Source organism: Mastigoproctus giganteus, chromosome 10 (assembly GCF_048544385.1).
Source record: "Mastigoproctus giganteus isolate SK-2022 chromosome 10, ASM4854438v1, whole genome shotgun sequence".
Lineage (NCBI taxonomy): Eukaryota > Metazoa > Arthropoda > Arachnida > Uropygi > Thelyphonidae > Mastigoproctus > Mastigoproctus giganteus.
The window spans coordinates 115,267,585-115,293,061 of NC_143584.1; the positions used below are offsets into that span (position 1 = coordinate 115,267,585).

At 36.1% G+C, this 25,477-nt stretch overlaps 1 protein-coding gene across 4 annotated transcripts in view; it reads left to right on the forward strand.

Annotated features, from left to right (window-relative positions):
• Positions 1-213: 213 nt before the first annotated feature.
• Positions 214-25,477, forward strand: part of LOC150079240 (OTU domain-containing protein 3-like) — a 154,332-nt gene continuing 129,068 nt past the window's right edge. For 3 of the 4 annotated variants that reach the window (XM_090382743.1, XM_090382742.1, XM_090382744.1), the window contains exons 1-2: positions 214-311; positions 14,222-14,404. In XM_090382743.1, coding sequence (XP_090238869.1) covers positions 14,232-14,404 — 173 coding nt within the window. In that variant the 5' untranslated portion in view covers positions 214-311; positions 14,222-14,231. Of the gene's footprint in view, positions 312-14,221; positions 14,410-25,477 lie in introns of those variants that run through there. The other variant, XM_090382745.1, reaches the window with a different exon arrangement.

Here is a 25,477-nt window from a genome sequence, read left to right on the forward strand (position 1 = left end):
TAGTAAAATATGTGTATCTATAAACAAACTCACTAGTTGTTTAGAATTTTAAAATGTTTTTAAAGTTAATTTTTAAATTTTTTTTAAATTATGTTTATGGTCTTCAAAGTTGTCTTTTTTTTTTTTTTTTTTTTTCTTTTTTTTTTTTGTGATGCAGCTGTTCAGTAACATTTCGAATTGTAGCTAGTAACATAACGTTTCATATTCTAGGTGGCAGTTGAGATGTTGGTGATGGAAAATACAGTATTAGAAATGCTGGATGTTGGAAAGCGTCGCATCGTGTGAAGTAGTGTAACAGCACGTCTAATCTGGTAAAATGTTAATTTATTTATTTTTGCACCGTTGTTCTATAAAATAGTACACTTTTGCTGCCGGTCAAAATCTGAAATTTGATACCCGAGCTGTATGTGTACTTGGATTTACTCAAACTGGAGAATTTTTAATTCTATTCGTAACCTCCTTAGCCCCCTGCTACTAAAGAAATCTGGAACTTTGTGTTTAGTGCAGAATTTGAAATGTATTTACTCGATATAGGTTTGTTCTAAGAAACAAAAATACAATGGTAACATCACTGCACCCCGTTAGAGAAAGCTCTGGAGAAAAAAAATATTTAAAAAAGTTCCACATACCGATTTCATTTCACTCTGATTTTTAATCAAGAGATATATGAGGTATATTCTCCTTGATATTTTTTCTCGTTTATCATGATCACTGTGTTAATCCAAAATGCGACAGAAGTACACCGTTTTCCGAAAAATATAATGCGCGGATTTGTTGTAACTGTGCAAGATAGGAGGAAGGATAAGGGTTCCCATGGAAGAATTGGTTTTTCATTCCCATCTAAAACAAGAATAGCTTTGGCCCTAACCGAAACAATCCCCCAAAATATCTAGCGTATTCTACTGCCTGTTATGTATTCACGTTAGGGATATAAAATAAATTTTTAATATTTTTTAGAGATATAAAATAGGGATAGATAATAAGAGCTGGAACCTTGTGAATTTGGCATCCTCGGCACATAGTGCATGGTAGATGTTTGAAAATTACGGTATTTTGTAAGTTATGCACATAGCCATAGGTGATTCGTATTATGCATTTATTCTGTACACTGCAAGCTCAGTTGAGCTGACTGCATAATTGATTTAATCAGAGACAACATTTTTTATTTTACTGTTGTGGATTTGGGGAGAGTTTTTAATCACATAATAAAATAAGTGTGCTTTTTAACTATATAATATCAGTGTAGATACACCATAGTTTACCCATAAATTTGAACTACGTATGTAGTGTAAAGGCATTATTTTAATTGTATCTTATATTGTGGGCACCTTCATAACGAGATAGCTGGTATTGCACTACTTCAAATAAATAACACCTCTCTAGTAGAGAAGACTACTGTTATTTATTTTCAGTGGATACCACCACCCAGACGATCGTTTCGAAGCTAGTTTCACCTTCTAATACATTATTATTACCCACACCATTTTTGCATCTCTCATATTGTGGAAATAACTTCAACTGTGATGGCATGTTGCATTACCAGGGTACCTTGCCCATCCACTGATAATGAAGCCCACTAGTTTCGGAACGATCGTCTGGGTGGTGAAAATAAATAACCTTATTCTTCTCTACTAGAGAAGCGTTATCTATTTTGAAGTAGTGCAATACCAGCTATCTCATTGTGAAGGCATCCACAATATGAGATACAATTAAAACTGTCTTTACACTACATACGTAGTTCAAATTTATGGGTAAACTATGGTTTATCTACACCGATATTATATAGTTAATTACCTAAACCCGTAAGAAATTATGCCTTGTGCATTTCATCTTCTAATACATGTGCTTTTTATTAACTAAATAATCTAAAAGTATTGTTAAATTAGTTTTTAAAATTTTTATTATATAAAAGAGAGTATCTCTGAAACCTATAATTTCCATAGTGCAGTAACCACTAGCATTAAGCCAAAATTGAACTCGCTCGTATGCCAGGTTGGTCCTGTAGTTAGTGCTTTCCTAAGAAATAAAGGTTGTGGGTGTGAATCCTACTACCATTATGGGTGTTGCGATTGCCCAATATTTTATTTAATATCAGGTTTAAAGGGTGTTCATACAATATCAGGAATTAAATTGCCTTAAAAACTAAACAGATGCCACTGTATTCTATTATAATATGTCAAATAACAAGAAGACAGAAAAATGGGGAAGTAGTCTGGTGCAGTCAAAGGCAGCTAATGCTAAACCTATTCAGAGCACAGACAATAAAATGAAAAATAAATAAAACAAGAGTGATAGAAGGAGATCGAAGGTAACAAAATATATGTATAATAAGAAAGAAATAATTATAAATTGATAAAAAAAAATTACAAAATGAAGTAGTGCAATACCAGCTATCTCAGGATGTTGCCACACAACCTACAAAACTGGATTCTTGTCAGATGTTCTCACTGTTGACATGTGAGAAGAGCCCATTTTGTAAGTTTTTTGGGAAACATCCTTATTTTGTTAATTTTGTAATTATTTTATTAATTTATAATTATTTATCTCTTATTTTATATATTTTTTTGTTACCTTCTGTCTCCTTCTATCACTATCTCCTTATTTATTTATTTTTATTATTATTATATACTAATATTATACTCTGCTGTGTTCTTTACATGTTATATTTTTAAAAAAAAGAAAAAGGGCATTTGTGTATATATTTCTGAGTATATATTACACTGATGAGCCAAAACATTATGACCAGTGAGTCGTTATGCATATTGAAGCAACTGCAGGTATGGCATGTGTGCGGGTCGGGACACTGTATAAAAAACACGATACTGAGCTCCATTAATCAGTGTTACATCTTGTTCTTCAGATGGGAAAGGCAGTGGCCTTATGCAAGTTTGACAAAGGTCAAATTGTAATGGCCAGATGACTAGGTCAGAGCATATCCGAAACAGCACAGCTGGTGGGATGCTCGTGGTCAGCCGTGGTTAGTACCTACCAAAAGTAGGTACTAACCACAGAAGAGGAAAAACCCACAAAGAAAGTCAGAGGAGGGAAAACCCATGAAATGCTGGCGAGGCATTGGATGACCGTGGCTCATCGATTCTCAAGGTGAGCGAAGTCTCTCCCAGATGGTACGTGGCAACAGAAGGGCGACTGGTGTAACTCGCCGGTAATTGGAGTGCTGTTGATGGGAGTAATGTGTCACAACACACAGTACATCGAACTCTACTGAAAATGGGGCTGCGGCCGCAGGCCACTCTGAGTGCCATGTTAACCATGGTTCACTGGCAACAGCACCTATAATGGGCATGCGAGCATCAAAACTGGACCTTGAGTAATTAGAAGAAGGTCGTCTCATCCAATGAATCACATTCCCTGTTGCACCATGTGGACAGCTGGGTACGTGTGTATCGTTTAACTGGTAAAGTGATGGCGCCTGGATGCACTGTGGAACGAAAACAAGTCTGTGGCGGCCATGTCATGCTTTGGGTGATGTTCTGCTGGGATACCCTGGGTCCAACCATCCATGTGCCAGGCACTCTGATGTCTACCACCTACCTAAACATCATTGCTGACCAAGTACACCCTTTCGTGGAAACAGTCTTCCCCTCTGGTGATGCCATCTTTCAGCAGATAATGTGGCATGCCACACTGCCCGGATTATTATTATTAGCCATATAATACAAGGAAGCCTGAGGCTTATGCTGCACCAGCCAAAAAAAAAATGAGTTACTCAGAGAAAGAGAGAGAAAAGCAGAAGGGAATCACCAAGAAAGAGAATGATGATGATATGCAGCTCAGGACCCTGGGTGTGCTAAGCCCATACTCATCAGATGTGAGCCCCTGGGGTAGATTTTTGTTCAAGACTGGTTTGCGGAACATGAGGAGGACTTCCAGGTATTGCCCTGGCCTCCAAATTCCCCAGAGATCAATCCCATCGAGCATCTGTGGTTTGAGTTGGAATAGCAACTCCTATCTGTGGCGTTTCAACCACAGACCTTACAGGAGTTAAAGGATCTGTTGGTTAGGTGTTGGTACCAGATACCACAAGACACATTTAGAAATCTTGTAGTGTCCTCACTGGGTACAAGCTGTTCTGGCTGCACGTCTGTGAAAATGGATTCCAATGTGTGATTCCAATTCAATTGGGTGATGTTTTGCTGGGATACCCTGGGTTCGGTCATCCATGTGCCGAGCACTCTGATGTCTACCAACTACCTAAACACCATTGCTGACCAGGTACACCCTTTCATAGAAATGGTCTTCCCCTCTGGCGGTGCTGTCGTTCAGCAGGATAGTGTGCCATGCCACACCGATTGTTCGAGACTGGTTCGCAGAGCCAAGTAGGTAGGTGGTCACAATGTTTTGGCTCATCGGTGTATGTATGTAAGCAGAAATTTGCAACTAATTTTATTAATTGTGCTGAAAACGAAAAAAATAAATAATAATAATAAATCAAGAAATATAAACATAATCCTAATAGTTATTTCCATTAATCAGTGCAGATAAATGTTGAGTGCTAAATTTCAAAACTATGCATGCACATTTTTTGCGGGTCTGAATTTTGTTTGGTGCACTGCTTGGAGGAGTCTGTGAAAGTAGATTCCAATGTGTATTCCATAATAGAATTTAGAAATGTTTGAATATGACTACAAAAACATTGTTTTTTCTTAAGAAAATTGTTTATTAATTCTGCTGGACATAAAACAATATAAACTTTAAAGATACCTCAAACAATACTTTAAATGTTCATCATAAACAATTGAAGTATTATTTCATCATCAGGTTTGTTGAAGCAGTTAGTGCATGACATTTTTACATTGGTCAAGCATAAAAATTTGAAGCAATGTTCACAGTAGAATCGTGTCTTTTTCTTTTTCTGTGCAGAAGTGGCACCTTTTTCTTGAGCCTGGTTTTGGTTTTGTTATCACTGTGGTTATTTTGGTTACTTCATGCCTCCTTTCCAATACCTTTCAGGAAATGTGAACATTAGTGACCTCCCTTTTACCTTATTTGTAAGATTTACAGTCAACCTTCTCAGGAAATGCCTTGCCAATTTTTTGCTTTCATCTGTATTGTTGGGAAAAAAACAGTACTTAACATTAATATAGGCATATGATGCAAGACAATCTTATCCAGCATCAGCCAAAAAAACCCTCCCAATTTCACCCATCCATTCACTCCAAAAGTTTTTCCAGTTCTTCCTTGAATCTGGTTAAGCTATCAATTTCCACAACAACCGATGGAAGTTTGTTCCAGCAATAAATCACCAGCTTGCTATGAGTGAGAAGAAGAACCCATTAGCATTGATCTTGCTCAAACCATTCACCTCAGTCAGATTCACCATGCACGTGCCTAGTCTCCAGACAATGCAATTTGGAAAAGTTAAAACATTTCTTTGTAAGAGCAACCCTTTGTTCCTCTCACCAATCTTGTTGCCCTTCTTTGTACTTGTTTCAGCAGCTCTACATCCTTCCTAAAGTGAGACCTCCAGACCTGTTTGCAGTACTCAAGGTGTGGCTTGAGCACTGCCTTATACAAGGGAATAATCACCTTCTTATCCCTGCTAGCAAAATTCCTGTATATCATTGACAAGACCCCATGAGCTGTTCTGGCAGCCTGTCTGCACTACTCAGAAAACTTCATATCTTACTGTACAGTTATCCACAGGTTGTTTTCATTCTTTACTACCATGAGTGTAGTACTGCACATTTGTTATGTTACTCTGAGGTTGCTGCTACCAGAGATCATAGCAGGCTGATCATCAGGTTTGTTGAAGCAGTTAGTGCATGACATTTTTACATTGGTCAAGCATAAAAATTTGAAGCAATGTTCACAGTAGAATCGTGTCTTTTTCTTTTTCTGTGCAGAAGTGGCACCTTTTTCTTGAGCCTGGTTTTGGTTTTGTTATCACTGTGGTTATTTTGGTTACTTCATGCCTCCTTTCCAATACCTTTCAGGAAATGTGAACATTAGTGACCTCCCTTTTACCTTATTTGTAAGATTTACAGTCAACCTTCTCAGGAAATGCCTTGCCAATTTTTTGCTTTCATCTGTATTGTTGGGAAAAAAACAGTACTTAACATTAATATAGGCATATGATGCAAGACAATCTTATCCAGCATCAGCCAAAAAAACCCTCCCAATTTCACCCATCCATTCACTCCAAAAGTTTTTCCAGTTCTTCCTTGAATCTGGTTAAGCTATCAATTTCCACAACAACCGATGGAAGTTTGTTCCAGCAATAAATCAATGAAACTTCAGTTGCCAACTGTCAGCCCATCTACCCAACTTTTCTAGATCCTGTTACAGTAGCATAGTGCAATTAATGTCATTAACAACTCTGCCAACTTTCATATCATCTGCAAACTTGGACATGAAGCCTGATATACTTAGTTGGCCTCTGTAGCCAAGGGGTCAGGTGTGGGAGTGCAGTAGCACACGCTCTTTGAGTAGACCGGGGTTCAAGCCCCCGACTGCTAAATACTGTCGATCTGCCAACCCACACTGGACCAGCGTGGCAGATTATGGTCCATTTCTCTCACCATGAATTGTTCAGGAGGCTTCCATCCTGCAGTGGGTTGATAATAGCTGCAGCTTATCTTTTTTTTTTTACTTATCAAAAAATCAATGATAAATATAGAAAACAACATTGGGCACAACTGAACCCTCGGGGACTTCACTAATAACATTAGTCCACAAAGAGCAGTGTCCATTGATTACCACTCTGTAATCAGAAACTTGCCCTTAATGCCATACTGCTTAAATTTGTACAGCAGTCTTCCATGTACAACAGTATCAAAAGCTTTCCTGAAATCCAAGTGTATGATGTAAAAATTATTCTTTGCATCCAGTTCTTTTGTGATCACATCGTAGTATCCATTCAAGTTGGTCAGACAAGACTTCCCCTTAACAAACCCATGCAATGTTTGAACTATAACTACAGTCTTGTCTAGATGATCCTGCAGTGCTTGTTTAACCAGTGACTCCATTATTTTCCCTGAAGCAGAAGTTAAACTAACAGGTCTCTAATTACTTGTCACCCTTAGATTCCCCCTTTGTGAATTGGGGATACATCTGCACATCTCCAGTACATGGGGACCTTCCCTGAATCCTAGGAAGCTCTCATAATTATGGCTAAGGGTTCTTACTTCCTTTGCTGCCTCCTTTAATATAACTGGATAGATCCCACCACTCCAGGTACGTTTGTTATGTTTAACTTCAACAATTTCTCCTCCACTTTACTCTCAGTTATTACAAAATCTTTTAGTTCCCTATTAAGAGTTTGATAAACTTCTGGCCTCTACTTCCCCACAGAATTCCTCATGTGTGAATATAGATGAAAAATACTCATCAGTTTGTCAGCTACCTGAGCAGGATCATCAACAATCAAACCATCAGTATCAAGTGGCCAATCCGATTCATCCCCTTCTAGAGTTTACATAAGTAAAGGAGTCTTTGCTGTTTATCTTTGGATCCTTTGCCAAGGATTTCTCGTAATCTGCCTTCACTTGCCCAACCTTTGCGAGTTGATTGCAGACTATTTTATATCTACCATAGGCTTCTCTGTCGCTTGATAATTTCTATGTATCCCATGCATTTTTATTCTCTGCCACAAGTCTCATCAGTTCATCTGACATTCACTTAGGCCTAAGCCTTGAACAGTGTTTTTCCAATGCTTGTCATGCTCTGTGGGACCAGTGCATATATCTTAGTTGGTGTGAAAAGCTTAGTAGTTTCCAACATTAATTCCTCGAATGCTTCCCATTTAGAATTTGCTGTTGGTAACATACCTTGGTCTCGCTATATGGAATTTAAAAACTGTCTCAGACCACTATAGTCACCTTTATGAAAGCAAAAACCCTTCCATTTACCCCTGATGGTAGTTACATCTTTAAGTAAATCCCACATCACTAAACTCTGATCACTGCCACCAAGTGGTTCCTTTATCTGCAGATTCTTAATGCATGAATACTCACTGCTGTTAATAAGATCAAGAGTATTACTCCTGGTTTTCTCTCGAATATGCTGCTGTAGAAAACAATCAGCTGGTAAATGCACAAAAGTCTTACTAGTGTGCGAGTAACCTTCTACAAGTTCCAGTTAATATATGGGAAGTTAAATTCTCCCATTATAAAACATTTTGATTTACTGGCCCAGTCTATTTTGCTGTATAGTTCGTTGGACTCATCAGAGTTGTTAGGCCTATAATACACTCCTACCCTCATGTTTGTTTTCCCTGTGCTTATGTTCACCACACTGACTCAACATTGCACTCTCTACCAATATCAACTGGATGCGCTGCCTTAGATTTTCTGTTTCTTAACCAACAGTGTAACCCCTCCTTCCTTTCTGTACACATTGTACTCTCCAAATTTCAATTCTGCATTCCTTATATCTGTGTGACAGGTATGTCTCTAATATCCTAACAATATCTGCTTTTAATGCCTTCATCAGCACTTCAAATTCATCAAATTCATTTACTATACAGTAAGTCCCCGAGTGAGATACAAAGTAACAAGCTTATAAAATAGGAATGAAGAGAAGATTCTGAAATTTTATTTGTTTTTTTGTTTATATGACTGAAGATTTCAGTGAAGGGGACACACATTTCACCATAATAATGTTAAAATCCACAGAATTCCAGCTGTCGGTATTATCACAAATGCAATAAGATCGAGTTTACTACCCTTTTGTAATGAAGTGCATTAACAGAAGAGTCCAATAAACCAAAACTGCAAATTTTCTTTATTGTTTTATGATAGTGACCGCCAGAAATGGCACCTCTGGAGCCAGGTGGGCAGGAGCAGCAGTGTGTAGCACCTGCTTCTTGATTAGGCCAGGGTTCGAGCCCGTGACCACCAAATATGGTGGATGCGGAAAGGTCAGGGAATGACCACCGCATATCCCCAGAGCAATATGGCCTTAGTTGCTAATGCTCCTAAAAAAAAAAAAAAAAACCCAAATAACAACAACAAATAACAAACCACCAGAAATGTACTTAAATGTAAAGTTAATGTAATGTAATTTAATGTTAAATAAAATGTGAGCTCATGTGAGGTGATAATCATGCTTTTCCAGCTTAACCCTGTGAAGTTATTATTATTATCCGTTTATTTGACAAAAGGAAACCACCCCAGGATGGCAAAGTGCCAGGAGGGTGCGAATTACATAGCAGGGTAGGAGATACTGTAGCAGTAGGTTACATATACCGAATACGTAGTCTCGTCCCAAAATATTATATATACATTATGCAATTATACGTTTAGAAGTGAGTAATTCCATTTATAAATTATACAGGGTGTTCTGAAAAGGTGTAACCAATTTTAAATGTTTGTAACAAATATAATTTTAATGATAGAAACACAAAACCTGCGCTAAATGTGAGAAAAACAGTTGAAGTTTTTATTGACTTTCAACATGTGCACCACTTGTCACATGAAGAATATCTAATCAGTAATCAAGTTCATCCCATGTTTTTTCAAGGATGCCACGCTTAATTATGGTAATTGCATTTGTAATCCTGCGCTTTAAGTCTGCGATGTCTGCAATGGGGTCTTGTAGACTGTCTTTGATGAATTTCCATATGAAGAAATCACAAGAGGATAAATCTGGTGAACGTGGTGGCCATGCAATGGGACCATCACACCCAATCCAATGGCCAGGAAACTTGTCATCAAGAGACCTCCTCACACTCAAAGCCTAATGTGGCAGTGCTCCATCCTGTTGGAAAATAACCCTATTTGGCAGTTCATCCAATTGAGGATACACATAAAGCTCAAGCATGTCCTGGTAATTATCCGCTCTCACAGTTTCTTCTTGAAAGAAAAAGGGTTCAATAACACGATTAACCACGATGCCACACCACACATTCACTTTTGGGCTATCTCGCTGATACTCCTGCACTGGGTTTTCAGTCCCCCAAATTCTGACATTTTGCTTATTTACCTTTCCCGAAACATGAAATGTGCACTTGTCCGTGAAACAAATCCGTGTCATTACACGTTCATCTTGTTCCATTTTCTCCAACATGTTTGTATTGCTCATTTAAAATTGGTTACTCCTTTTTGTTCGTGTGACAAGTGGTGCACATGTTGAATGTCAGTAAAAATTTCAACTGTTTGTCTCACGTTTAGTGCAGGTTTTGTGTTTCTGTCATTAAAATTACATTTGTTACAAACATTTAAAATTTGTTACACCTTTTTGGGACACCCTGTATATTTACATAATTGCTAAAGGGGGCATGTTTCCAGTCATGTTACCTTACAAATTATTATTTTTCTTAAAGAAGAAAGTTTCACTTATGATGCATTAAACAGTTTCTTTTACTCACAACTTTTCACATTACAGCTGATTCATATTTTGGTAAGTCTATAAGAATTCTGGAAGATCTCTTTCTGGTATGTTGCGTCCTCACAGAGTTTTTTTTGTATCTATCTGTAGATAGTTAAATATTTTCACTGTATTTGATGGGAAGAATCTTCATAGGCTACTAAGGTTGTTGAAGATTGGACGAAGTGGTAGATTTGCCCCTCCGCAATGGCTGGCACATCCACTGCCTGTGAACATTTGTGCAAGAGTGTATGTATATTCCTGTTGATTGTCTGCTGCATCCAGGGTGTGATGCTGAGGTTTGAGTAGAGGATGGACCTTGATATAGTAAAAGGGCGGGCTTGAGATAGTAAAAAGTTCTTTACAGAAAATTTCATTTTGACCATTATCGTGGTGCCGAATAAGAGAATAAGTGACGGCAGTACTAATAAATCTACCAAGAAAAGGAAAGTGATCGATCGATTTGGATCAAAAAATTAACATAAGGATGTATGACAATGGTCAAACATTTACAAGTATCGTGCCAAATTTAGATTTGTCAGTGTCAACAATGAACCCGATAATAAAGGACAAAGAAGACAGAATACGAGAATCAGCAAAAGGATCAGCACCAAAGAAGTCAACTATAATAACCAAGGCTACAAAATACATATCAGTTTTTATAGTACAATAACAAGCATTTTTTCTTCCTTATATGTTTTCTTTTTTATGTGCCACTCTGGCTACTTCACTGCTGGCCTCAGATAAAGCTTTTAATTGTTATTTAAATCATCATTGTTGTGAAAAGATTTTCAGTACTTTTGAATCTACAGCAATTGGAAGTAAAAGATGAAGACTTAGAAATATACACAAAACATCTTCAAAATTTGAGCGATGGTTTTAAATTGTGCTTTGCAGATTTTGAAAACATGCACATTCCAGATTGAATTATCACGTCATTTTCTGCAGATATTGAAAATATCGAATGTAACTTGCAAGATGAACTTATTGAATTGTCAGTTGATCTTGAAGCTAAGACGCTTTTTAAAAATAGGACTTTAAATTACTTTTGGATGAATATAAATGTTGTACAAAAATATCCAAAACTTTCTGAAGTGGTACTCCCCTTTTTGCTTGCATTTCCTAGCTCATACATGGTTGAAGCTGGTTTCAGCCATGTTAGTTCCATTTTAACAAAACAAAGAAATAAGCTAGATATAGAATTCTGTGGCGATTTAAGGCTAAAACTTAATAATTTTGAACCCAACATTGCTGATGTTGTCAAGGGTCATGAAGCACACTCTTCACATTGACAACGTTAGTAAATTGTATACTAAGTTAATAAAAGTCTTATTTTCATATATATAAGGAAGATTGTATTATTGTTATTTTGCTATCTAAATTAAATTTTATATATTATTTATCCCTCCTATCAAATATGTAATGTTAAGAAGGATGTCAAAAACAAAAACGTATCCCTTTGACGTTAAGCCAATATAATAATATATACTATATTATACATACAATAAACACTAACTATAAAATAAACAATCTAAAAACTCACATAAGTGTCTTTTTTGCTTGTCCTATTATAATTATGTAATAGTAAAATAGAGGGAGTCGATAAAAAGTCAAGAAACTCTTGAAGGGGGTCGACAGTCAAAGAAGTTTGGCGACCCCCTGGTCTGACTATTCCTGATGCATTCATTAGTAAATAAAAGGTGAGGGGATGGCATTTTGTCTGCAGTAATGAAATTTGTGGATATGGCATATGCACAGCAAGGATATATCCACTATCTGGCAGAGTAGAGGCAGTGAGATTATACACAACTCATCCAGTTGCCTCCTAGAGAGCTATCAATAAGTTTGGTCTGGTGAACTATCTAGTGGCCAGCCTGCGAAAACTATTTTAGAGCTGTACTCTCAAAATGTAAGGAAGATTGGATCTTTCCATGTTGCTTATAACCTCAAAAGAAATCAGTCATGCTGCATGATGGAAGAGTTGGTGGATTGTTGGGGCTTTCCTTTTGAGACTAAATGTGGGGTTTACCACTTCCAACCTTCAATAAGATTACCTTGTTTTTATGATTAGTTTCCTGAATGTGCACCATTTAGATTTGGTTTTATAAATTGCAGCATTGTGGCATCAGAAAAAAATTACTACTTTAGATGTATGGATGGTTAAGTGGTAGAAGATAGAGTATGATGTACTCACGATTATTGAGGGTAGTTTTCGAATATATTTTCTGAGATTGCTCGCAAAATGAATGAAAAACTCAAATGTGGTAATAATGTAAATTTATTTACATATATATTTATATTTAAAAAAGTGTACTATAATGTGGAAGATTTCAGATAATTTACAATATAAGTAATTTTTGAAAAGGGAAACAGTGAGTCGCTTTTCCACTGGTTGTCCAGAAAAGCAAACTTCATGAATCTGTGTGCTGTAAAATTCACATAGTGAATTTCATATTCACTGCTATCACATGTCAGTGAGTGCAGCATCCTCTTGTTGTTCTGTGTAGTCAAGTGATGACTATCTAAAGAGAGGTGGATTAACCAGGGCTCTAAGTGAAGTCTAGTTAATCAGCTTCTGGATAATCAGGAGTCTGCTGTAGTTATAAATGGACTAATGCTTTGAGTGGGATATCACAGGATTTAGTGTTTGGGCCCCTTCTTTCGTGTTTTTTTTTTTCACTGTATTAATGATACTGATGTAGGTATTTATTTCATGTTCAGTGTTTAAGTTTGTTGTTGATGCAAAGGTGGACAGAGTTATTAATAACATCAGTCAGGGTAGGGTTTTCTACTTTAAGAAGATTTAACAGCTAATAAATTCAAGGTAATGCATTTTAGTAATAGTAATTCTGGAATAACATACCAGTTGGGCAGCACCAAACTCAAGGTAGTAGATAAAGAAAAAACTCCTCAGTCTTTTTTATTTATCTACTGCAGTCCAACATAATTTTCTGAGTAGTGCAAACAGGCTGCTAGAACAGCTTTTGAGGTTGTCAGTGATATGCAGGAACTTTGTCAGCAGGACAAATAGGGGATTAATGGCAGTGACAACCTCAAAAGCTGTTCTAGCAGCATGTTTGCACTACTCAGAAAATTATATGTTGGACTGCAGTAGATAAATAAAAGACTGAAGTTTTTTTGGAAGGGTTCAAAGGAGATTAACCAGATTAGTTTGGGGGGGGGGGTACAATCCTTAATAATATTCGTAATCCCAAGGAACACTGGGATTCTCTAAATTGCAGACTCTGAATAAGTAGTATTTGTGTGGTGACAATTCTGAAATATATTTAATGCTTTAAAAGGGTTAAGTAAACTGTATGCTGCTGGCATCTTTACTCTTTCTTGGATCATACACACACACACACACACGGGACATATTTTTAATTGAAAAAGGACTGTTACAGTATAGATGTTTGGAAATTTTCCTTTGGATAGAGAGAGTAATTGGTTGAACTAAACTTCCATCTAGTGAGTGGAAGTGCAGTTTTGAATAAATTTAAAGGAGCTTTGGGCAAATTATTAAGTATGGGCAAATGAAGTGGATCAAGTTGTTTTCCAGTGTTGTCTAAGCTTTGCTTATGTTCCTGTTTGGCCAATGCTAATGCTAAAAAAAACATGGATATCAGTATTGACTTTGCATACACAGACTACTGAAGAAAACATATCAAAGTTATTCCAGAATCATTGAACACCTATATTGTTATTTATTATTACTGTTAGATCTGGACTTGCATTTTCTTGTTGATTATATAAAAAATATCAAAGCGTGTATATTAAAATTTAATCTGTTATAGAAAACAAAAATATGCATATAAAGGTTTTTGCTTGTTCTCCCCCTTCCCCCATATTCTTAAACTTTGCCATTTTATTTAAAACATTTTCATCTAATTTGCAGTCTGAAGCTAATGGGACGTCAAAAGGCCACTGATGTTCAGAGAAACGATGCCCAAAAGCAAGGATCATATGGAATTAGAGAAAGAAGAAATAGATATTCTTTAGGAATTGATGATAATTTCCTTGGATTTAACAGTCAATTAGGACAAATGAATCTTACTTTAAGGGAAATTCCTGGTGATGGGTAAAGTAAAAAAAAAAAAAACTTGCACATAACTGTACTAGTAATGAGTGCTATATTTTGTTTTTAAATGACTATCTTTATAATAGAAGAAAGAACAGGTTTTAATGAAATTCAGAATTAGTCTTATTTAGTTCATTTTGTAATTAACCATATGCACTCAGTATAACAAGCATTTCTTGTCATACTGCAGCAAACCTTTGGTTCTCCACACCTTTTTTTTTTTTCATACTCCTCTTGGAATGTGCACCAGCTTGTTAAGTCAATTAGTTTTGATTTAAATTTTATGCAGACTTTTTTCTGAATTTCAAGATCAAGATCACTATTAAAGTTTACCTACATAATTTTATAATATCTAACTTTATAAATTACTATAACTGCTTCTTTTTGTCAGTGAGAAAGTTGTTTCCCATTTTTTCTTAGTTTAAAAAAAAAAAGTTTCAATTTTTTTAAAAAATTTGCACTCAAAACGTACTGCTAAGGGGCTCACCTCACCTAGACAGTTCTACTAATGTCGATTTGTGTGATTATAATGATGATTCTTAACATACTGCACCTTGTAATATTTTTGCACCCCTACACTTTGAGAAGCAGTTGTCTAAAAGTGTCAAACTCTCCTAATCCCACCCTCATATGAAACCTGCTCTATCAAGTAAAAAAAAGCACATTTCTCCTCTGCTCCCTTATAAGTCTGAGCATGTTCAACATGTGAGGAGGGTTAACTGTCACTAACTGCTACTAGAACTTGCCTCTAAATGTAGAGAAAAACTGTCTGTAGATAAATACTGTATATTATGTACAACATATAAGAGTTTAATACAAAATAAAAATATATAAATGTAGTTTTATTTTGAAAAATAAAAGTAAAATACAAATGTGACTTTGTAAAATATTTACCCAGAAGGAATAATATAAATGACAAAAGCTATCTTTAAGCCAACTTGACCAAAATGCAGAAATATAAAATAACTAAATTTGTATTCACGGTGTGATTATTCAAGGTACGTGACCAAGTGAACACTGTGTGCTTGTTAAGGAGTTATTTGAGATACACTAGCAAGGGATGATTTATTAGTATAAAAGTTGACTCTTGATTTTTTAAGGAGTCCTTATGTGCTGTAATGTAATAACTAGATCGTATGTATAGCTTAGCTTAATTTTCAGCACTCACCTCATAGTAATCCGCTTAGCTGGTGAAGAAAATTTTCTTAATTTAATTTAATTAGGCAACCATAGAATGGAAGGTGCACTTTCCTTTCTTAAAAATGTTTTTATAGCCCATAACTTAATTTTAAACCCATAATCCCTGTAAGTTATTAGAATCCTATAACCACTATGTATGTGGTAAAACTCTCCACCAGCTAAGCGGATTACTATGAGGTGAGTGCTGAAAATTAAGCTAAGCTATACATATGATCTAGTATAAAAGTTGTAAATAATTTATTAATAATTTACTATAGTACTGTAATTAATGGAGCAAAAGCTTAAAATACCGAGAATTATGATAGAAAATATGCACTTTAGTCAAGGCTTAATATAAATGGACTCACATCAATAATCCATTGAGTTACATGAATTGTGAAAGGGATATAGGAAAGTCTCTTATTAAAAACTAAAATCAAAAGTTAAGAATTGTGGGTTAAAACTGAAAATTAAGCCCAGAGGAGGAAGAGCCATTCACAAGATGATGTGGCTTTTGAGCTAAAATATCTCACAGGGAAATTCATAGCCAGAAAATACCCCATCAATCTAATTCAACAAACTATTTCAGCAGCCAAGGATAAAATTCATAACCCTAACAATCCCATCACAAAAAAGCCTAATATTTCAAGTACTCATGTTGTTCTCCCTTACCATTGTCAGATTGCCAGACGTCTACACCAAATTTTCACTAACACAGATATTTCCTTGATTTTCTTCACTTATAATAAATTAGGAACCACCGTTAATAAATACAAAGAAACCCATATATATGACACGAAAGACATTAATAACATAGCTTATTTAATCAAATGCCAATCTGATTGTAATGCATGTTACTTTGGTAGCACTACCACAAATTCGGATCATACACCACTGCAAATACACACGATACTATCACGGCAGTAGTTTCCGGACACATAAACGAAACACGGAGCTCTCTCTCTGTACACATGTACTCACAACCATAACCCCTCAGTTGACATTGCAATTACCATTATTAAATTGAATTCAAGCTACAAGCTCCTTCAATACGAAACCCTTATAACAGAATGGTGCCGTCTTAACACCAACTGCAACATCCTAAACACCCAAATTCTGGTTTCCTTCTCCCCTGTTTGGAATCTTGAGCGCATTAAAATACCACATGTTCAGCAAAACATTTTGGGTACTTAAAGTCTACGCCAATCTCTGTCCTTCATCCTTGTCTAGTGCTAACTGAAGATGATCTTAACGAAAATCCGTCGTTCACGACTATTGACCTTGTTTTCATTTTAATATTTCATAACTTTACAGGTTTATAACGGACAACTAGGGTATGACGTGGTGCACCTCTTCCTCCTCTCTGGGCTTAATTTTTTAATTTTCAGTTTTAACCCACTATTCTTAACTTTTGATTTTAATTTTTAATTAGAAACTTTTCCTATATCCCTTTCGCAATTCATGTAACTACAATGGATTATTTAGGTGAGTGCCGTTTATATTAAGCCTTGACTAAAGTGAATAATTTGCTATAGTCAACTCCTTCGTCATTTGTTTCATTACAGTCCACAGTGTTGATTGGAATGTGGTAACTGCAACATTATCTTGTCTGAAAAAAGTTTGTTTTGAATTGGATTCAGTTAATTCTACTGTGACTAATACTTGGAAGAAAACAATTCTCCCAGTATTTAGCTGAACTCATCTTTTTTATAAGTCTTTATAGCTGCCAAATAATTTTCTATCTTTTTTACTCTATTTTGACACTTTTCCATCTCAGCACATAATATAGTTGGTGACAAAGTGGTGGCACCTACTAAATTTTTTGGACTGAAGTAGTAAAACCGATTAGTAACGAAAATGTGAGACTCAAATGATGTCACTTCCTAAATGACACTAATGATGCTAACTCGGTCACTAATGTTGATTCAGTAGAGTAAGTAGTAGATGTGAGCATAAAATGTTACATCATTCATACTAAATATTTTGGACTGAAGTAAAACAGATTGGTAACAAAAATGCGAGATGTAAATGATGCAGATGACACTAACTCAGTCACTAATGTTGATTTGGTAGAGTAAGTAGCAGATGTAAGCATAAAACATTACATTGTTCATTACTGGTTCTAGCTGTTCGATTTTAAAAATGTAAACAGGTTTGGTTTTCATCAAAGATGTTTTCACATAAAATAAAACATCTTTCGTGCATACATGGTACATACAATTTTTTTTTTAATTTTGCAAATTTCTGCTTATTTTTGATAACGAATTGGCAGTCAAGTGGGGGCGCCTCCGTAGCCAGGTGGGAAGGAGCAGCAGTGCGCAGCACACGCTTCTTGATTAGACCGGGGTTCGAGCCTGTCACCACCAAATATGGAGGATGCGGAAAGGTCAAGGAATGACCACCGCATATTCCGGAGCAATATGGCCTTAGTTGCTAATGCTCCTAAAAAACCAAACAAACAAACAAACAAACAAGCAGTCAAGTGTGCTGTTGTAGTCTATGTTGCAAAGTATAAACATGCAGTAATAAAATTGTTCTCTGTTTATTTATTGGTATAGTGTGAAGCTAAATAAGTGTCTGTCAGTAAGATGCGAAGGCATTACGCCAAATTTCAAAAGATGTGTACCTAAAATTTTCCATGTATTGTAAATTCTAGAGGTAACATGTTTGCCTTATGTTTCATATGTAGATGTGATTTTTTTTTTCATTTCAAGCAGCAGGACACATGATGTAATCAAACATTTGCAGAAAAATGAGCATAATGATAGATTGGGGTGCATAGAAAGAAATGCAAAATTAGTCGTTGCATTTCACGGTGACAATATCATGATTGCTGAATGTTTATTTCCATCATTTATCATAGAATGTAATCTTTCTCTGAGATTGAATTTCTCTGAGATATGAATTTTTCAGAAATTTCCTGATCATGAAAAAGCAAGAAAAATATGATTATGGAGGAACTAAAATAAACATTGTTAGTGAGATTGCAAGGATGGGGGGGGGGAGTAGTGATGGTTCTAAAATAAGCCATTTTCCTTTGTTACAGATGGCAGTAATCAAGGATTTTAAGCTACATACCATTGTGGTGACCTTTTTGTTTTGGGGAAAAAAATTGTAAAATTGAAAGCAGCTTTTTCTTGGTGTCAGCATTGGATAGTGACTATAGAATACAACATTAGACTTTTCAACAATCTGAAATGATGAGAGATTCTTTCAAAAACTGTTCGGTACTAAGTGTAATGGGCCTGTTGTAGTAAGCTTAAAAACTGAAGTAGCACAAGTATTTATGAGAGGAGATTGAGAACTTGGTGGTAATAAGTTCTTGTCGTCTATTAATTTTTGCTTAAAAGGGATCTGCAAGCCTTACTGTGAAAGTATATCAATATAATTTGTGAAATTTTACTATCTGGAAAGAAGTGCCAAAATGGAAAGATAGATTTAAACAATTTCAAATGATGCATGCCAACATATACACACTTTTCAATGAGTGTAAATGTTGTGGTTAAGGTTAAATGTTAACTAGACTTGTAGAAAAATGGTAGCATTTTAGGAGTCTGTTTAAAATTAGGTTAAAAGTGGTGATAAAAGCAATATGAGCACTTGCAGAGTTACCAAATTTGAAAAGTACGAGTGATCACTAGTTGACTGACACTGTCTTATTCAAATCCAGTTTGTGAACCAAACATATTGAAAGAAGACTGAACTCAAGAAAAAGAACTTGCGAATTACATACTTCTGGTAAAAGCAATCTTAAACAAGCCAGATAAACTGATTATTAGTAGTGGCAAATAATGCAAGAAAGCAAGCATATACAGCATCAGCAAAAAAAAAAAAAAAAACTTCCTATTTCACCTATCCATTTCCTTAATACTTTGTTCAATTCTTCCTTGAATTTATTCAAAGCTATCCACGTCTACAACAAAAGAGAAGTCTGTTCCACAATCAACCACCCACTTGCTAAAGGGAAATTTCTGCACCTCTATTCTGCAATCATCCTTACCCAATTTGAATTTATGCCCACTCGTGTGCGGTCTGAGCAAGAGGAACAATCCCATCAGTGTTGAGCTTGTTCGGTCCATTCAAAGCCATAAACTCCTCAATCAAATCACCTTGCAGAATGCCTAGTCTCCAGATGGTGCAATTTGCAGAACTGAGCTTTTCTTGGCAAGAGTATCCCTTTGTTCCCTTCACCAATCTTGTTGCCCTTCTCTGTACTTATTTCAGCAGCTCTACATCCTTCTAAAATGAGGCATTTATGTAAAACTCAAGATGTGGCCCCACCATTGCCTTATACAATGGGATAATCACCTCCTTATCCCTGCTAGCAAAGTTTCTGTATGTCATCGACAAAACCCCATGATCTGTCCTGGCAGACTGTCTGCACTGCACAGAGAAGGTCATATCTGACTGCACAGTTGCCCAAAGTTTTTTTTATTTTCCACTACCTTGAGTGTAGTATCACACAGTCGGTATGTTACTCTGGGGTTACTGCTACCAAAGAACTTTTGTAGATCTTGTTGAAGTAGCATACCATTGTTACTGTCATTAACAACACTGCCGTCCCCTTTGTATCATCTTTAAACTTAAGACAATTAAACCTGATAACCTTAATTGGTATCATTAATAAATACAGTAAACAGCAATGAACCCAGTACAGTACCCTGGGGGACTTCATTAAATAACATTAATAGTCCATGAAAAGTAGTTTCCATTGATAATATCTCTCTCTTCCCTTCTTCTCAACCATCTCTTTATGCATAGCAGTCAGTAACTTGCTCTTAATGCCATACTGCTCTGATTTTATGTGCAACAGCTTCTAAAGCTTTTCTGAAATCCAAGTATATGATATAAATTTTTTTTTTTTTGTATCAAGTTTCTTTGTGACCGAATCATAGTATCCAATCAAATTGGTCAGACGATTTCTCCTTACCAAATCCATGCTGTGACTGAAGTATAACTGCACTCCTATATAGATGGTCTTGCTTTACTTCTTTAACCAGTTACTCCATTAGTTTCCCTGGAAAAGAAGATAAGCTAACAGATTTGTAATTACTTGTCATCCTTAGATCTCCCTTTGTGATTTGGGGATACATTCATACATCTCCCGCCCATGGGGACTTCCCCTGAATCCAAGAATGCTCTCATAATTATGGTTAAGGGTGTGCTTATCTTCTTTTGCTGCCTCCCTTAATAGGATTGGATAGATCCCACAACCCTAGATGCCTTTCTTATGTTTAATTTATCTTCAACAATGTCTTCCACTTTTATCTCAGTTATTACAAAATTATTTAGCTCTCTTTTAAAGTTTGATGAACTATTAAGATCTACTTCCCTAAAGAATTCCTCATGTGTGAAAGTAGATGCAAAATACTTATTCAGTTTGTCACCAAACTAACCTGATCGGGATCATGAACAGTTAAGCTATTGATATCAAATGCAACAATGCGATTCCTGTTTCCTCAATTTTTACTTAAGTAAAGAAGTCTTTGCTGTTTTTCTTTGCATCCTTTGTAAAAGATTTCTCGTAATCTGCCTTACCATGCTTAACCTGCTTAATGGCTTGATTATACACTGGTGTGCAAAATTTAAGGAACAGTCAGGTTTTCACCTATAGCTTCTCATAGGAGTGGCCTGGATATGGGAAAAGCATACCAAAGGAACCTCGTGAGGTACAGAAATGATGAAGGAAACAACACCGACAAAACAACGGAAACAAAACGGTACAGAGGGGCTTTATTCAAAAATGGCAACATAGCACTGCCTGCTATGACAGATGCATAACTGCCAAAGATGGAACAAAGAGAAGAGGTGGTCCTCAGTAGGCGATATGGCTACCCCTAATGTTGATGCAGGCTTTGCACCGCCTGTCCATATTTAGAACAATGTTGTTGATAAGTTCTTGTGGTAACATCGTCCGTTCCTCTGTCAGTGCCATCTTCAGCTGGTGGGTGTGGACGTGTCGCTAGGCGTAACCCCAGACCGTCCCATATGTGTTCAATGGGATTTAGATCGGAGAAAATGGGCAGGCCAATCCATACAAACAATGTCCTCACTTTCTAAAAGCATATCACAGCTGCAGTGCGATGGGATGCAATGTTAGTATCCATAAACACAAACTCAGGGCCAATAGCACCTCGGAACAGATGCACATGGGGAAGGAGTACCTCAGTACAGTAGTGTGCACCGGTTGCAGTACCGCCTTCCAGTGTCTGGAGTTGTGTACATCCATCCAAGATAACACCTCTCCAGACGAGAATACCTCGACCATCATATCAATTCCTTTCAGTGATGTTTGCGGGGTGATACCATGTGCCAACACCTCTTGCCAGATTAGCTGATGTCCAGAATTGATCCTGAGACTGAATCTACTCTCATCAGTAAATATTCTGTGGTTGTAACCTTTAGAAATAGTATTGGTTCTTAAGTTTTGCACACCAGTGTATCTACCATAGGCTTCTGTATCAGCTGATTTTTTTTATAAAGATCGTGTTCATTTTTTTTCTCTGCCATGAGTCTCATTAGTTCATCTGACATCCATTTAAGTCTAAGGTTTTATAGTGTTTCTTAGTTCATATCAAAAGCCTAATAGCTTCTATGATTATTCCCTTGAATGCTTCCCATTTAGAATTTGCTGTTGGTAACATCATCAGTTGGTCCCACTGTATAGAATTTAAAATCTGAGTTACCTTCACAAAAGAAAAAACCCTTCCATTCCCTTTACACTTGATTGTAGTTACATCTTCAAGTAAATTCCATATCAATACACTGTGATCACTACCACTTAGTGGTTTTTTATCTACAGATTGTTAATGTATGAATAAACACTACTGATAATCAGATCAAGAGTATTACTGTTTTGTTGCCATTATTACATTCTGCTGTTGAAAACAGTCATCCAGTTAAACTAAAAAAGTCTTGCTAGTGTGAGTTGACAAGTTGCATTCAATATCTCGAAAGTTAAAATCCCCCATTATAAGACCTTCTGATTTAGTGGCACACTATTTTGCTAGTCATTAGACTAACAAAATAGTTAGTCAATAGCAATTTTGTTAGTCAATAGCAGTTATAGGCCTATAACACACTGCTACTCTCATTCTTGCTTTACCAGTGCTTATGTCACACCAAACTGACTCAGCATTGCACTGGCTACCCATATCCTGTCTATCCTTTCTGTACACATTGTATGCCTCATTTTCATATTCTGCATCCCTTATATCTGAGTGACACCACGTTTCTGATATCTCCACAATGTCTGCATTTGATGAGTTGATCAGCACTTCAGATTCATCAAATTTATTTACTATGCTCCTAGCTTTGATGTACAGGCATACCTCGGTTAATGTTACCTCTGATAACGAAGCTTCGATATAACGAAGTCCGCAATTTCAAGCCCCATTTAACATAAAAAATATTCCAGTTTAATCACCTTAAATCTAAACAAACTGAAGAAATTACGGAAACCTTTGGGGCTTCTCATGGTTGGTTCGAGAAATTTAAAAAACGAGCCAGGATTCATAGTATAAAATTAACAGGAGAAGTTTCCAGAAAAACTAAAGAAAATAATTGAACGTGAAAAATTTCCTCCAAATTTGGTGTTCAATGTTGACGAAAGCGGTTTGTTCTGGAAATGGCTACCAACAAAAAGCTTCATTTCTATTGAAGAAAAATCAGCTGCTGGGTTCAAAGCAGCCAAAGACCGTTTAACGTTACTCTTTGGATCAAATGCCTCTGGCGATTATAAATTAAAATTGTTATTAGTTTACCATTCAGAAAATCCGAGGGCGTTAAAAGGTAACATAAAAATGAATTTACCTGTAATATGGAAAGCAAATAGAAAAGCGTGGGTTACCAAGGAGTTAATTACTGATTGGTTTGTTAACCACTTTTGTCCTGAAGTAAAACGGTTTTGTCAAAAAAACAACTTTGAAGAAAAAGCTCTTTTGTTGTTAGACAATGCTCCGGGACATCCTACTGATCTTAACACGTTGGACACATGCATTCCTGTCAAAGTTGTGTTTCTTCCAGCAAACACAACTTCCCTAATTCAACCATTGGATCAGGGAGTAATAGCATCATTTAAAGCTTATTACCTGCGTCGAACATTAAGCAGTTTAATTGAACTAGAGGATAAAGAGGAAATGACAGTTACAACTTTTTGGAAAAACTACACCATTAAAAACGCAATTGAAAACATTGATAGTTCTTGGAAAGAAGTCACTAAGAAATGCTTACATGGAGTTTGGTACAAAATATGGCCAGAAGTTGTACTAGAAGAAGAAAATAACATCCAAGAAATTAGAAATGAAGTTATCCAGATGGCTCAATCAATAGGTTTCGAAAATGTCGATGAAGAGGATGTTAGAAATTTATTGAATGCAGAAGATGATGGTTTTTCAGTGGAAGATTTAGAAAACCTTGTTAGCAACGAAGACAAAGATAATGAAGACGAAGTTAAAGAAGTTCCTGCTGAAAAAGTGTTAACAACCAAAGATTTAAAAAGGTGCTTAAATGACATTGAAAACGTTTTAAATTTTTTTAGTGAAAATGATCCTGATTTAGGAAGAAGTTTTATTGTTAAGCGATCAGTGTTAAATGCAATAACTCTGTATAGGCAATTGTTAAATGAAAGAGAAAAAAAGCATAAGCAATCAACTTTAGACTCATATTTTAAAATGTGATTTCACTTTGTATGTAAGTTGACTGTTTATTTAATAAAACTTTTCTTTTTTCGAAAAAAAGCTTTTCATTTTCTTTACGTAGGAACGTATCCCTATTCTGGCCATAGTATTTTTACCTCTGAAAACGAAATTTTGCTTAACGAAGTAATTTCGTGGAACGCATCCTATTCGTTATTCGAGGTATGCCTGTACATGAAAATATACATTCACCCGTTCTTATTCTTAGTTATCCCAGCACAGTCCATATACAGGGGAGCTTCAACATCCAATGGTAATTTGTTCCAAAAAACTAATTGTATGTTGATAATATTGCAAGTTGAAACCAATAGTACATTGACTTCCTGTAATTTGTTCTAAACTCATGGCAGGCCACCCCAACAACACATAAAATAGGTATTCTTACATGTTATACTTGATTTTTACATTAAAAATCAAGTGTTTTATAAAGATTATTTAATAAATAGTTAAAACATCTTAAAATAAAAAAATAATAATAATAAAAAAAAAATTAGCATTTACCTTAGACTTGAAGTGCAGGGTTGATGAAATCAATAGTGACATAGTGGTGGTGGAATTAGATCAGATGTCCAGTGTCTTTTTTGTCTTTTGCTGCTACTGGCAAAGAAACTGTCCAAAGTGGACTGTTTCTGATGACTTTTTTGTAGCTTCATGAAGGAAGAAATGACTTCATCTTCCATTTTGCACATCATGAGTTCAGTATTTTCATGTTGGGGTGTTTTTTTTACCACTTCTCTTAAATGCTCCCAACAAGAAATGACATTCTTCAACTTACACTTTTTGGGTGTCCTTTTCCTCTCCAGTGTCACTCTTCATAATTTTCTCCAACTCTTATAGCTCCTCTGTCGTTAGCTCAAGGCCATGAGCGTCAGTAAGGTCCTCCACATCCTCTTCGTCAACCTACAGACCCGTTGATTTACCAAGAGTGACAATATAATTTGTCGAAGCACCATCTTCAAATCAGTCAAAGTTATGGATGATTAAAGGCCAGATGTTTTTCCAGGCTAAATTTAAGCATCTGGGGGAAGCATCATTCCAAAAACTTATGATTAGCCGTACATAGTCCAGGATGTTGTACTTTGACTTCCAAAAAACTGAGGGTGAGAGCAATTTCAACAGAGGTTGCTGCAAAGCAGCTTGCAATTACTTGCTGGTGGTGTTGGATGGCAAAAATTTGACTTGAACAAAGTCAAATTGT